Source organism: Pezoporus flaviventris, unplaced genomic scaffold (genome assembly GCF_033815535.1).
Source record: "Pezoporus flaviventris isolate CSIRO_AGI_PZ_B2104156 unplaced genomic scaffold, CSIRO_AGI_Pfla_v1 ptg000041l, whole genome shotgun sequence".
NCBI lineage: Eukaryota > Metazoa > Chordata > Aves > Psittaciformes > Psittacidae > Pezoporus > Pezoporus flaviventris.
In genome coordinates this window covers 3,456,082-3,468,633 of record NW_026892589.1, presented here as the reverse complement: position 1 = coordinate 3,468,633, position 12,552 = coordinate 3,456,082, and the positions used below count along the sequence as shown (strand labels likewise).

Genomic DNA, 12,552 nt, shown 5'->3' with positions numbered 1-12,552 from the left:
TACGTTTTTAATTGCACTGTGAGCAAACAGCACATTGAGATCGGGACACAACAGAACTCCGACAAAGGAAGTGGTCTCTCAGCTTTGAGTGGCAACAGAGAACAGAAGGCAGTGCTATAAATCAGCTTAGCTGCACCCTCACTACTTTAGTGGTTCACTGCAGTGGATGCGCTGGCCAAAGGCTTGAGGGTAAAAGGAATACACGACAGAAATGAGGGTTTCCCTTCGCCTGCCCCCTCCCCTCCTGGAAAAGGGAGACTACGCAGCCAGCACCACCCCAGAAGTGGTCCTGTACCCACACCACCTTCAGTACAGCAGGGACACTAACACAGGTCTGGCTTCCCTTGAGCAGGTCAGCCTGGGGGTGGTGGCTCTTACAGTGATCACCTGGACGTGCGGGAGCCAGCAGAAGCACAGCACGGGGCTGGAGCACACCGACACGGAGCAGCCTCAGGGAGGACAGGGGCAGGTTACAGCTCCAGGAACGGGAGCAGTTAGGCTCGATTCACTAACGAAACAGAACTACAGCCACGCGCTCCGACCAGCCCGGTCCCTGGGGTGCTGCACAGTGCTTCCTCCTCACCGCCCCGCGCCCTACTTGCCCGAGAGCTGCTCGTACAGCTTGGGCACGTAGTCATCCCACTCAGCCTGGTAGCACGTGCCAGCCACCGGCACCCCCAGCTCGTACTTGCTGCGGAAAGAGGCCACCTTGAACTTGCCTCGCTTGTCCCCGGAGCGGTTGGAGAGGATGGGCTCGTTGCAGGACAGCGCCTTGGGCTGCTCGTACACCAGCCACACGTAGCGGTGCAACCCTGCGGGGAGCAACACAGCGTTACCAGGGCCATGCACCTGCGATTCCCGGGGCCAGGTCTGCTCTGAAGTGACCCCGGGAGTGCTGGGGAATGGATGTCTGCATTCCCCAGGCTTGGAACGCAGCCTGAGTATGCTGTGTGTAACTGTGAGGGCCTTGAACCAGGCAGCTATTCATAACAGCCATGAGCACATGCAGCCACAAGCTGTGCTGTGTGGGCCATTCCTGCAGCATGGCACGTGCCAAGCAGGCAGGCAGTTTCCTGCAGAGCTCCCACCCTCCTCTCTGCATCTGATCGACACAGCACCACTGTGCCTGGAGCACGGGAACTGCCACATGGAAGTACCAACCTGTCCCTTTGGGAGGGCCGGAGCCGACGTAATCGGACAGCACAGTCCCGCTGCTCACGTTGTTGCCTTTCATGTTGGTCACCAGGAAGTGATGCCATTCCCTGGAAGGAGAACGGCAAAAAGCAGTGAGGCTGCATCACAGCCCCAGCAAGACCCTTCACTGCCCCAGGCTGCTGCTTTTCTGCAGTCAGGACAGGGTAACTGCAGCTGAAGAACTGCCCCTCCTCGTTTGCCAGTCCTAGAGCAGGATCTGCCCTCCTGCCCTGTGGCTATGTAATAGGCAGAGCTTGGCTTGAGAAGGGTGAGCTGGCCCCAGGTTGAAGCCTGCACTGCCTCCACAGAGAGCCCTAATTCTAACTCGCACACACACCAAATTAAAGCAAGCAGACGATGCTGTGCTACTCTAAGCTACAAGAGACCTTCAACCACCCCTGGCAAAAGCAGCTGCTCCTCCCCATGCTGTCCCTGTCTCAAGGGGAGATACAAGGGCACAGACTCACTGCTGCACGTTCCTGACCCCCTGCTCAGACCAAGAGCGATGCTCCACTTTCCCCAGTCACCCCAGGGAGCTGCCCCGTCCCCGTTACCTGAACTTCGGGTCCTTCCTACTGGGCGCATCTGGGTCCGTGAGAACCAGGGTGTAAAGCTTCTGGGGATCACAGCCATCCCACTCAATGCTGGTGGGGCGATTCTGCACCTGCAGGGACGACAGCGTCAGCAGGAGCAGCCAGCTCCACGCCAGCCGCCCTGCTCGCACGCCTGCCCACCGCACGCACCAACAACCGCGCAGTTCAAGGCCGTTCGTACCGGCTCACCCCCGGCTTATCAGAGCCGCCGGGGTTTCTCCGGCAGCACGGAGCGGGGCCGGACCGCGCCGCCCTGCTACAAGAGCCGACAGCAGAGCTCAGCACCCGGGGAGGCTCCCACAGGAGCTGCCACAGAGAAGGCCCAAGAGGCCCGGCCGCCTCCCGCCATTTTGCCGCGCCCCCCTGCACCACAGGCCGGGCCCTCCCTCACCTGAGTGGGCGTGAGCACCTTGCCCAGCTCATCTATCTCCACGGAGCCGTACTTGACCCGCAAGGGCTGCGCCGGCTTCTGCTCCACCTCGGTGAGGCTCAGCGGCCCGCTCCACAGCGCCAGGTCCACGGGCATGGCTCCGGCTGCACCGACCTGAGCTCCGCGCACCGTGCCCGCCTCCCCGCTCCCATTGGCGGAGGCGCCGCCACGCTCCGTTCCCATTGGTGGAGACGCTCCAGCTGTTATGGCGCCCCCAGGCGGTGCCGCTCGGTGTTGGCGCAGGGCGGGAGGGGCCGGGCTCTGCTGCCCCAGTGTTAATTGGGTTATTAATGAGGTGCGGAGCTGGTCGTGTTCTGCCCTGCCCAGGTGGTCCTGGAGGAGCCTGAGGACACAGCCCTTGGGGTCACTTGGCATCGCTTAGCACAGAAACCTATATACCGGGACCTTTTCTCCTCATGCATCCGCTGCTTTAAGTTAGCAGCGCGCTGGCTGTGCTGTGTTACCTTCACATCCAAGGGACACCTTGAAACATGAAAGCAGTCGTATCTTTCCTGGTCGCGTGTGTCCTTGGGATCCCTCCAGCTGCAGAGCAGCTCATCCTTTCCCCTTTCCACCTGCTTCCTCCTCCCCATCCTTCTTCGTGCTCTGCTGCTGTCCAGTTTTACCTTAACCTGCTGCCTGCCTCTTTTCCAACCCCATCCCCAAGAACCACACAGCTTTCGGCGAGGCTCACAGCCATTTATCGCTGTGCTTCCTGCTCCCGTTGCTCTCGGGGTGTCTCTGAGCGGTTGAATTACGGCAGATCCTCTGGTTGGGAGGTTTTGCTTACTACGTCTGCTTCGCTTTGCTGTGGAAGCACCATCCTCCTTGTGTTAACCACCGCCGGCCATAGCCCGGCTCCCTGCCCTGAGGGGGGTACCCAAGATGGCGGGCGTGGCCCGGGGGGCGCCCAAGATGGCGGCTCCCAAGATGGCGGGCTGAGGCGGCAGGGTCTGGTCCAGGACCCGCGGCCCCGGCCGGCGCAGAGGGAGGCGGGCGGGCCCGTCCGGAGCTGCCCGCCCTCTTCTCCTGCCCGCTGGCCGGGCAGCACCGCCTCCCCGAGGCGGGAGGCTCGTTGCGGCGGCGATGCGGTTCCCCGGCAGGACCCCGCCAGCGCGGTTCTTCCTCGCCCTTTGCGTGTGGAGGCTGGTGCCGCGCAGGGACGCCACAGGTAGCGGGGAGCGAGGGGAGGAGAGCTGCGGGCGCCGGGCCGTGGCCATGACAGCTCTTACCTCAGCGCGGCGCGCACCTGAGGGCCGGCCCCGGTGCGGGCTTCTCGGTTTGAAAAGTACTTTTTTTGGTGCATAAAACAACACGATTCCCGTTGGAAACAAGCGGGGCGGATGCTGAGGGGAGGGTGGTGGAAGGGGGGACTGCTGCAGAGCCCTGTGGGGTGCCGTTTGGCAGGGGAGGGTGGGAGAGGTGAGAGGGGGGCATCAGTTCCTCAGTTTTCCATCAGTTTTCCACCTTCCTCATCACCAGTATTGGGGTGGCTTTTGTCTCCTTTTCGGAGCCTGGCCATTGCCGTTCGCTGTATTGGTGCTCCAGCGCTGCTCTCCTTTGGGTCTCTGTTGGCCTCCTCTGGGTCAGAAATGGCTTGGTTCTTGCTTCCCTGTTGGGGCTTTTGAGCTGTGTCCCTCCTCTTGACCGTGTCTGCAACAAACATTTGTAGTTGCCAAATGGGTATTGGGGATAGTTTGGCAGCAGGGCCCCTAACAAGCACCTTGGAGGGTCGGTATGTATCACAGAGACCTGGACGGATACCACCTCTTTGTGTATGTATGTATGTATCTCATATATATACACACAGGTTTTTGTGTATGATATATAACATATATATACACAGGTCTTTGCATGTATATCATATATATATGTACAGGTCCTTGTGTATAATATATATCATATATACATATGTACAGGTCTTTGCATATAATATATATCATATCTATATACAGGTCTTTGTAATATATATCATATATACATGTCTTTGTGTATAATATATATCATATATACATATGTGCAGGTCTTTGCATATATCATATATATATATACAGGACTTTGTGTATAATATATATCATATATACATATATACATGTCTTTGTGTATAATATATATCATGTATACAGGTCTGCATATAATATATCATATATATATGTATACAGGTCTTTGCGTATAATATACATATATACAGGTCTTCATGTATATCTCATATATATATATATGAGATATATATATATATATACAGGTCTTTGCTGGCAGAAGAGGGCTTTGCCGGTTCCCTACATCCCTAATGCTGTCCCTTCTGTTTTGCAGGAACAGAGGAAGTGGTCTTCGGGAAGGTTGGAGGAAGCATCCTCCTTTTGTGCCGCAATGTCTCCAAAGAAGCCACCGAGGTGCTGTGGTTCCAAGGGGATCCACGCTCTTTCCCCCCACTCTTCTCCTCAAGGGTCGCCTTCCCCCCAGATGTCCGCTTCTCCCTGGTTGACAACAGCTCTCTGAGCATCACAGAGCTGCGTGCGCAGGATGAAGGCAACTATACCTGCAAAGAGGTGCTGAACCAGACAGACCATGAGCACAGGGTCCAGCTCCTGGTAGCCAGTAAGTTTGTCCTGCCTCTCGAATTCCCTCCCCTCAGTCCCACAGGAGCCCACATTCATTTGCAGTGTTGGAAAAGCAATGTCAAATAGGACGAGGTGGCCACATCGTGCAAAACCTGTGGGCAGGCTGGTGCTGCTCAGTTACAGGTTCACTCCCAAGCATGAGGATGTGTATCTGTAAGGTCTGTCAAGGACCAGTTGTGTGTGATGCTGAGGATGAAGCACCAGCAGTGAACTTTTCACTGTGTCACTTCAGTTCCTTCCTCGGTGGTGATGATGAACTAGTTTTTGAACAGATCTTTCATATCCTGTACTTGGTCCGGTGCCTCAGAACATGGCTGACTTGAGCCTTCGTATATCTTAGGATGGGGGCTGCTGCTCACTGCCTTACAGACTGTTTGAAATCGGTCTGCTGTGCTGTTCATTTCAGTGGGAGAATGGAGGGACCTCAGCTCAGAAGCTGTCTGTGCCAAGTCTGAGAGTGAAGCCTTCCGAATTTGATGGAAAAACCCCATTCTTTAAATTTCCTGCTGGGAGCGTGCCAGCGCAGGCCATTCTTTCAGCCTTTTGGTCCTGTTGTGTGTTTTGGTGCTTTCTCCCATCTCTGTTTCGTTCATTCATCCCCTTTGAACCCTTCACAAGCCCAGGCTGGAGAGCTCTGAAGTCACATTGCACGCTGCTGGTGCAGGACCAGTATCCTCCTTGGATGCCTCATCTCTTCTGTGGAACAGCCTCATGCAGATTAGGAGGTCCTGTGGCTGGTGCCATTCTTGGACCCTTCCCCAAGTCAAACCAGCTGTGAGCTGGGCTCTGAGCTGCTGGCCTCTGTGCCAGCCGAGTCCATGTGACAGGGTTGAGGAGAGGGAAGGGCTGTTGTCAGTCTGCGTGTTTTGGTGGCACTCTGTGCTCTCTCAGCCCCTTCCTTTCATGCTGGGCTTGCCGTCAACGCCTGCTGTACGTGAGAGGTGTTTTCTGTTTGCATTCAGGGTGTTCCTTGCTCCTCGGTGTTTGTAAAAGTTGTGCCTGTTCTGGACAGATTCAAGCTCAGAAAGGTCACATTCATTCCTGGGTCAAGGCACTTGCAGACGAGCTTTGCAGGGTCACAGAGAGCTGGAGTGAGGGACTCAAAGCCCAGCCTGCTTCAGAGGATATATATATGTAGGCACAGCGCTGGGGAGGGGGAGCCCTCAATCTGGAGCACTGGTGCCAACCCCACATGAGCAAAAGATACCTATGGCATGCCAAGTGTTGGTGCTGCCTCTGAGCTTCATTGACTAGCCCGGAATTAATGTGTAAATTCATTTCCAAAGGTGATCTGGGACACTGGTGTGCCCTAAAATGGGCAAGAGAGGTGTTTCTGGTGGTGCTTTAGATCAGCAGAAGCAGCATCAGCAAATGCTGGAGGTTGAAGCTTCTCAACTGTCTCATGGGTTGTACTTAAAGTTCTCTGCTCAACACTGCATTTAAAACTCCCACCAGCAGTATTGCTTCTAGCAATACAACAAAGTTGCAGCCCTGTCTTGAGGTGCTGGTCTGTGTTTGTTCTGGATGGGGAGCACATGGTGTGCGTTGCACATCTCCAAGGGATTCCTTGGTATGGTTGTGTCCAGTGTGATACAAGCTGCTGTGGGCTTCTCTGTGGGCATGAGATCCTTTTTGCTGGTGTTTTTTGAGGGTTTTTGGTTGGGGGAGATCAGAGGTTTTTAGGTCTTTGTGGTTTATTAACGCTTTGGGAACAGATCTCTGTTGGCATTTGGGCGCTGGAGTTGTACTGGGAGAGCCTGGGAGTCCAGGACATGAAGCACGTTCCTCCTGTGCTGGGTCTGCCTCTCGAAGTGGGGCGGTTTGTGGTGGTTCAGGCTCACAGGTTGCTGTTGTTATCCACAGCCAGGGTTTGGGGTGAGTTGTGATCCTCCCTAGAGCTGAGGCAGAGGAAGTGGTGTCGAGAAATTCCTTGCCAAAGCTGGATGGTTTCAAAGATTATACGAGCTGTGTGTCTGTAGTTCCTGGAAAGCCAAGCCCCAGGAAGGTATGAATGGAGCTCACAGGGGGTTTTGCCATGATGGTGACTTGTTTCCTTTGTCATTTGAAAGTCACTTGAATAAACGCTCCACAAAATAAATCCCAGGCATCCCTCTGACACCTCCTGTGAGGGGCTGAGCTCTCAGTGGTGTCTGGTTGGGTCAGGTAAGCCAGCCACAGGGGCACGGTGTGCTAATGCTGCCTGGATCAGAGTCCAGAATCCCTGTGGCTGTTAAACAGACACGTGTGTCTGTCTGAGCATGGGTGTGTGCCTGTGAAACCATCCCATGGGAGACACTCAGGAACTCCTGCTGCATAAAGCCCTGCTCTGCCTGAGGGATTGCTCTTGGGTTTCTGTTGCCTTCTGACCTGCTCCTGACACCATGTCGTGGGTCCTGTATTTAAATAACAAACACAGTCGTTGTGGTGATGAGGTGGCCCTGGCACAAGGCCAGTGGTGACTTACCCGGCTTCTGTTCCCTGCTGGAGTTTGTCCCCACTGCTGCAGCATGGTGTGGACACAGAGTGTGCTGTGCAGGTGAGCGATACCATGTGGCAGTGACAGTGGTGCTGGGCAGGAGCAGAGCACACTTGCTTTGGCTTCAGTGGCACGTATCTGTGGCCCTGCAAGCTGGAGTCACCCTGTGGGCAGAGCATCTTGTACACTAGGAACAGCCTCTTCCTTCAGCATGGACTGGGGAAGTGCTCCAGCTTGGAGGTAGTGGCTCTGAGGAGCTGGTGGCTTGTCCCTAAGCAAGAGCCCTGATGCTTTCCACATTCCCTTGAGAAGTCTTAATGCTTGTCTCAGTGATGGGGACAGGTTGATCCTTGTTGTCAAGTAGTGCGAATCGGTGTCACCCCTTTGTAGCTGTGGCATGAGGACCAAGGGCAGGGTGGAGATTTGGTTCTCTCACTGTGTTTTTAGGTGCTTGTCTTGTGCTTTAGGTGCTCCACTGGATAAAGCTGTGGCAATGATCTTTTTCCTCCCTGTGCAATAGTCCCTCAGGGCTTGGCTGTGGCTGCTGTGACAGCCCCTGCTTGGTCCCTGTTGGCTGTCATTCAGACCTGTGCTCCCCTGGGGCTGTGGGTCACAGGTCAGGGAGAAGATAAGCAGGGAAACCAGGAAGGTTTTCAAGGGGAATGATGTCAAACACCAGCACCTGGGGGAGTTCCAGCCCCTGGGACACCAAGAGCTGTGACCTGAAAGCGTCTCTAACCACGTGCTGTCCTTTCTGATAGATCCACCACAGTCAACCCCAAAGTGCTGGGCTGAGACCTCCGCATCGGGGCTGATGCTGCAGCTGGTTTGCAGCTGGCCTGGGGGGTATCCCCACCCCACCCTGCACTGGAGAGAAGAGGGACAGGACCTGGAGAACTCGAGCTGGGTCCTCAGCTCCACGAGCTCCTCGGACACCCACGTGGAAACGCTCAACAGCTCCCACCTCTCCCACCGCCAAGTGTTCAAGTGTGTGGGGAGCCACGTGGTCAGGCAGGAGGAGCCCACGTGCACTGTGGAGATAAGTGAGTTCTCTTGCTCACCTTAGTGGCCATTCAGGAGCCTGCTGATGGTGGGGCAGGCAGCAACCCTGGTCATCCTCGGCCCTCCAGAGCACTAAAGCAGGGCTCAGGCAAGACAGGCTTGCAGGCACTTGCCTGCTGCAGGGGGAGATGCTAGGAGTAGCAGGGCTGGGCTTCTGCAGAGGTGACTGCCCAAGGCATGGAAGTCCTGCAGCTGAGATCCATCAGGGCACAGCTGCAGGTGAGTTGTGTTTTGGGTACATCTTCAGGGGCTGAATCGTCCCACACGAAGCTTTTCACCTGTGCAAGCACTGCGTGAAAGTGGGAGGTGGTTTTTGTGCCTTGGTTAGCTTGACGTTAAGTTTGGTAGGGCTGGGCTTAGGGGAGGAAGGTCATGGATGTCCCCAGACCCCCATCAGGCATCTGAGGGATCTGACTAAAGCTGCTTTGGGAAACCTGAGCTGTATTTATCCTCCTTTGTCAGAGCTACACAAGAGCTCTGCTGATCCCAAGGAACAATCCTGGGCTGCCTTTCTCCTCTCTGCCGTCTTCCCACTGGCAGATATAAATCTGTATATCCCAATGGGGATACAAAGATGGGTGTCAGACAAGCAATGTGAAATTGCTCAGATTGTCCTCAGGAGGCTGCTGCAGTCCTGCGAGTGAGCTGAATGCCAGCCCCTCAGTGCTCAAGCCCAGACTCCTGCCTGACCTCCTCCTGTTAATGATTATTAATCAGGCAGATGCTGATTGCTCCTTCTGTTAAACTCCTCCATTCCCTCCCTGACTCTTTCCTTGTTCCTCTTGCCCTGGGGCTGCTCAGAAATCCCTTCACTGGAATCAGATCCCCCAAAGACCTGCTTGGTGGGTGACAGCGTGACCCTGACGTGCCGAGTGACCGAGAGCACCCCGTCAGCGAGGCTCACGTGGCTGCGGGGCATCACCCAGCCAGGGGCAGAGATCCAGCCCGGAGGCAGGTACCTCATTGCCCAGGAGGGCAACGTGTCCCGGCTCACCATCCAGAACTGCTCCCAGGCCACCGACGGGGGCTGCTACGTCTGCAAGGCTCAGAACCCCGTGGGGCTGAGGGAGCTGTTCATCTGCCTCACAGTGAAGGGTGAGTGGGGACTGTGGGGACACAGCTCACTGGGGCCGTTTGCACTAGAGTCCTCTTTGCCTTCCATACATCCTTTGATGCTTCCCATGCTCTTGTGGCAAGTGTTGATGCAGGACTGGCTCCCTTCAGCCCAGGGTGAAAAGGACCAATTCCCCTCACCTCAGAGCAGTGGGCCAGAGAGGTACATCCTTGATCCCTCCTGGGGGTTGTGGGCTCAGAGGAGCACCTCCAAGAGCCAAGCTGCTCGAGGTGCATTGTGCAGGGGTTGATTCACTGTCACTAAATGTAAGTGGGCACAAAACTGCACTGGTCACTTCTAAGTCAATGAAGCTTGAGTGGCTGAAACCCTCACCCTTTGTGCTGGTGTGACTGTTGCTGGGATGGGAAATGGGAGCTGGGACCTGCTCTGTTACTTGCACTGGAAATTCCTCATCCATCCTTGTTCCTGACAACTGACCTGCTCTGTCTCCACTCCACAGAGCCAGTGAACATTGTTGGGGTCGTGGGTGCCGTGGTGGTCCTGTCCCTGCTGGCTGTCCTCACTGTCACCGGGGTTGTCTTGTACTACAGTCCCCTGCTATGCCTCAGAGGTAGGAGCTCTGCTCTGCATAGGGACCGGGTTGGTCTGGTTTTATCCCCAACCTGCTTGTCCTTCCTGGTGTGCTGGAGTCAGCCACTGATGATCACCACAGCCCTTGGGCCTCACCCCGCTCCTGGTCATAAACCCTGTCACATGGGTTTGAAACAGCAGCTGTGTTCTCCCCCTCCCCTTCTCTAGGGAGCTGTACTGTGGTGGGCCTTCTCCCCTTTCCTTGTGACCCCTCTAATGCTGCCATTGCATACATGGGCAGGTCACCTTCCTGTCTGAGCCTCCAGGTGTGGCTGCAAGAGACCATCCTCTCCCAGGCAGGATAGACAGGGCTTGTGCAGTAAAACTGGGACTGCTCTGGGGCTGGTTTCTAATGCTCTTTTCCCTTCCTTTCTCTCCCATCCAGGTGCTGCATTCAGGTAAGTGCTGATGTTCCTCAGCCCAGTCCCACGAGGCCTCACTAGTGAGGCTCCTGCAAGAGGAGAGGGATCCACCTCTGAGGCAGGAGCCATTCCCAGAGCAGAGCTGTTCTTACCTGGGAGCTGTGCCTGTGGAAGGGGGTGGTGGGGCTGGCAGTGGGTGCAGGAGCCAGAGGTTGAGGGTAGAGAGGGGTACACCTGGCATCAGAGCAGGAGCAGGATCCCAGTCACTTTGGGATTGCACAGGGACAGTGAAGTTGAGGAGGAGTAACCGGACTGCGCCATGTCCTTATCCCCTCAGGAAGGATGCACATGAACAAGTGCCACCTCGGGGTTTGGGTGCACCACATTGCTTCCCCACTTCCAGCTTGCACTCCTCCTGGCCCCGCTCCTTCCCTTGCCCCTCTTCCCACAGCTGTGGAGCTGCAGCATGGGAAGTCTCTTCTGGGTGCTATCATTTCCCCATCCGTACAGGAGGGAAGACAGCTCCTCTCTGGAGGGGCTGGTGAAGTTTAGTACATGAATGTTTGTGAAGTGGTTGGAGGACTTGGGAAGTGAGTGGGAAGCAGTGCAGAATGTGGTGGTGGTCTGAAATGAGCTGGTTTTGCACATGGTTAGTGCAGGATTGGAGGAGTCCATCAACATTGGTCATTTTGGGGTAGAGGCTGGTCAAAGCCTAGGGGGCACAGGCTGGAGGGAGAGTCAGGATAGGCTGTCCTCAGCCTTTTAGCATCTGCATGCTCTGCTCCTCAGGAATCGAGACTCAGATGACATCCTAGTGCTGGTGGACTCAGATGATGACGATGGGAATGGGGAAGAAGAGGCCATGAGCAGCTCTGCCAAGCAGGAGGTGCTGGCACTGGTCAATGGGAGCAGCGTTCCGGCTTCTTATCTCAAGTGCCTTATGGAAGGTGAGCCCTGGTGCCTTCTGCAGCCTCTTCCTGCTGGGAGGGAGGGATTCCTGTTCTCTGGCTCCTTGGCTCCTGCTGAGATGCTGCTGCTCTGTGCCCTGTGCAGGTGATGATGGCGAGCAGCATGGCAGGGGCTCTGCAGAGGAAATGAGGGGAGAGGAGACACAAGGCTCATAGTTCCGTGAAGCGGAAGCACACAGAGCTCCAGCTGGATGCCCAGCGCCAGGCACATCCTTGCTGTGTGGCTGAGCACAGGCTGTCCTCAGCGGGCTGGATCGGTCAGAGCATCCTCACTGCCTTCTCCACTCGCCCCTTCCCCAGCTTCCCCTCTGTCCTTACCCAGCCACGTGTCTCCATTTCCCCTCTTTCACCTTCCTCTTTGTCTCAGATGCCTTTTGAACAAGGTGGCACCCAGTGCAGGCAGAGCTCACAAGTGGGTGTCTGTAGCCTGCTCCCCGTGATGGACTCAGATACCAGTATGGGGCTATGGCATGGTCCCCATGACCAGTGCTGGGGTTGCAGGAGTGTGATGAAGTCACTGCGGGGCCACAATGGTCCTGGGATGACAGAAGAAACAAGTGGTGCATGGGCAGGACATGGGTGCTGCTGGCTATAGGGGGCTTTATTGGTTTTATGATAAACATTTTTCCCCTAATCCGTCTGGAATGCCGTGCCGTGTCTAAGTTGGGAGTTAGCTGGCAGTGGTTTTGAGGGGGATGCCTGGCTGTGGTGGGAAGCACGGAGGGGACTTACGGGGAGGGGATGAGGGGAGCAGGATCTGCATGGAGAGGAGCAGAGGGCTCTGCAAGAGGGGACCAGCAATAATCAACTGTGTGAAGTGGGGATGATGGAGAAGGGAGTGCACAGAGAGGACCTGAGGGCATGTGAAGGGTAATGGGGGATGAGGGGGGCTTCATGGAACATGGGGGAACAAAGGGGATCTGATGGCGCGTGGGGTGGAAAGGGGAGGCATTCCTGGGCACGCAGAGAGGTGAAGTGTGCTGAGAGCAGTGAGAGATGGAGGAGGGATGGGGACACCCCTGAGCGCTCAGTGGGGCAGTGCGTGGGATCTGTTCGTGTGCGGTGCTCTCTGAAGGGGCGATGGAGGCTGGAGCAGGGTCTGAGGGCTGGGGGCCTGCGGTGCAGGGTGGGTTTAGAGGGC

At 55.9% G+C, this 12,552-nt stretch overlaps 2 protein-coding genes across 3 annotated transcripts; one reads left to right on the top strand and one right to left on the bottom strand.

Moving 5' to 3' along the window:
• PEBP1 (phosphatidylethanolamine binding protein 1) lies at positions 1–2,376 on the bottom strand. The gene is made up of 4 exons (XM_061465820.1): positions 2,179–2,376; positions 1,749–1,858; positions 1,162–1,262; positions 1–812 (listed from the first exon to the last, which is right to left on the bottom strand). The coding sequence occupies exons 1-4, from the start codon at positions 2,311–2,313 to the stop codon at positions 595–597; spliced, it is 564 nt and encodes a 187-aa protein (XP_061321804.1). The 5' UTR covers positions 2,314–2,376; the 3' UTR covers positions 1–594.
• Positions 2,377–3,095: 719 nt separating this feature from the next.
• On the top strand, positions 3,096–12,019 carry VSIG10 (V-set and immunoglobulin domain containing 10). Of its 2 annotated transcripts, XM_061465803.1 has the most exons (8): positions 3,096–3,388; positions 4,531–4,815; positions 8,076–8,357; positions 9,178–9,471; positions 9,951–10,061; positions 10,467–10,479; positions 11,233–11,390; positions 11,497–12,018. In XM_061465803.1, exons 1-8 carry the CDS (start codon positions 3,304–3,306, stop codon positions 11,565–11,567), a joined length of 1,299 nt encoding a protein of 432 aa, XP_061321787.1. In that variant the 5' UTR covers positions 3,096–3,303; the 3' UTR covers positions 11,568–12,018. The 2 variants fall into 2 exon arrangements, with proteins under 2 accessions (XP_061321787.1, XP_061321788.1); XM_061465804.1 differs by lacking the exons at positions 9,951–10,061; positions 10,467–10,479 and having other exon boundaries at positions 9,178–9,484; positions 11,497–12,019.
• The last annotated feature ends 533 nt before the right edge of the window (positions 12,020–12,552 follow it).

Coding starts and splice junctions, on each gene's coding strand:
- PEBP1 (XM_061465820.1), bottom strand. CDS start 2,313: ATGCCCGTGGACCTGGCGCTGTGGAGCGGGCCGCTGAGCCTCACCGAG. Junction 1,263..1,748: donor AGGAAGGACCCGAAGTTCAG/GTAACGGGGACG, acceptor TTCTCCTTCCAG/GGAATGGCATCACTTCCTGG. Junction 813..1,161: donor CGGCCCTCCCAAAGGGACAG/GTTGGTACTTCC, acceptor TGCTCCCCGCAG/GGTTGCACCGCTACGTGTGG.
- VSIG10 (XM_061465803.1), top strand. CDS start 3,304: ATGCGGTTCCCCGGCAGGACCCCGCCAGCGCGGTTCTTCCTCGCCCTT. Junction 3,389..4,530: donor GCCGCGCAGGGACGCCACAG/GTAGCGGGGAGC, acceptor TCTGTTTTGCAG/GAACAGAGGAAGTGGTCTTC. Junction 9,472..9,950: donor CATCTGCCTCACAGTGAAGG/GTGAGTGGGGAC, acceptor TCCACTCCACAG/AGCCAGTGAACATTGTTGGG.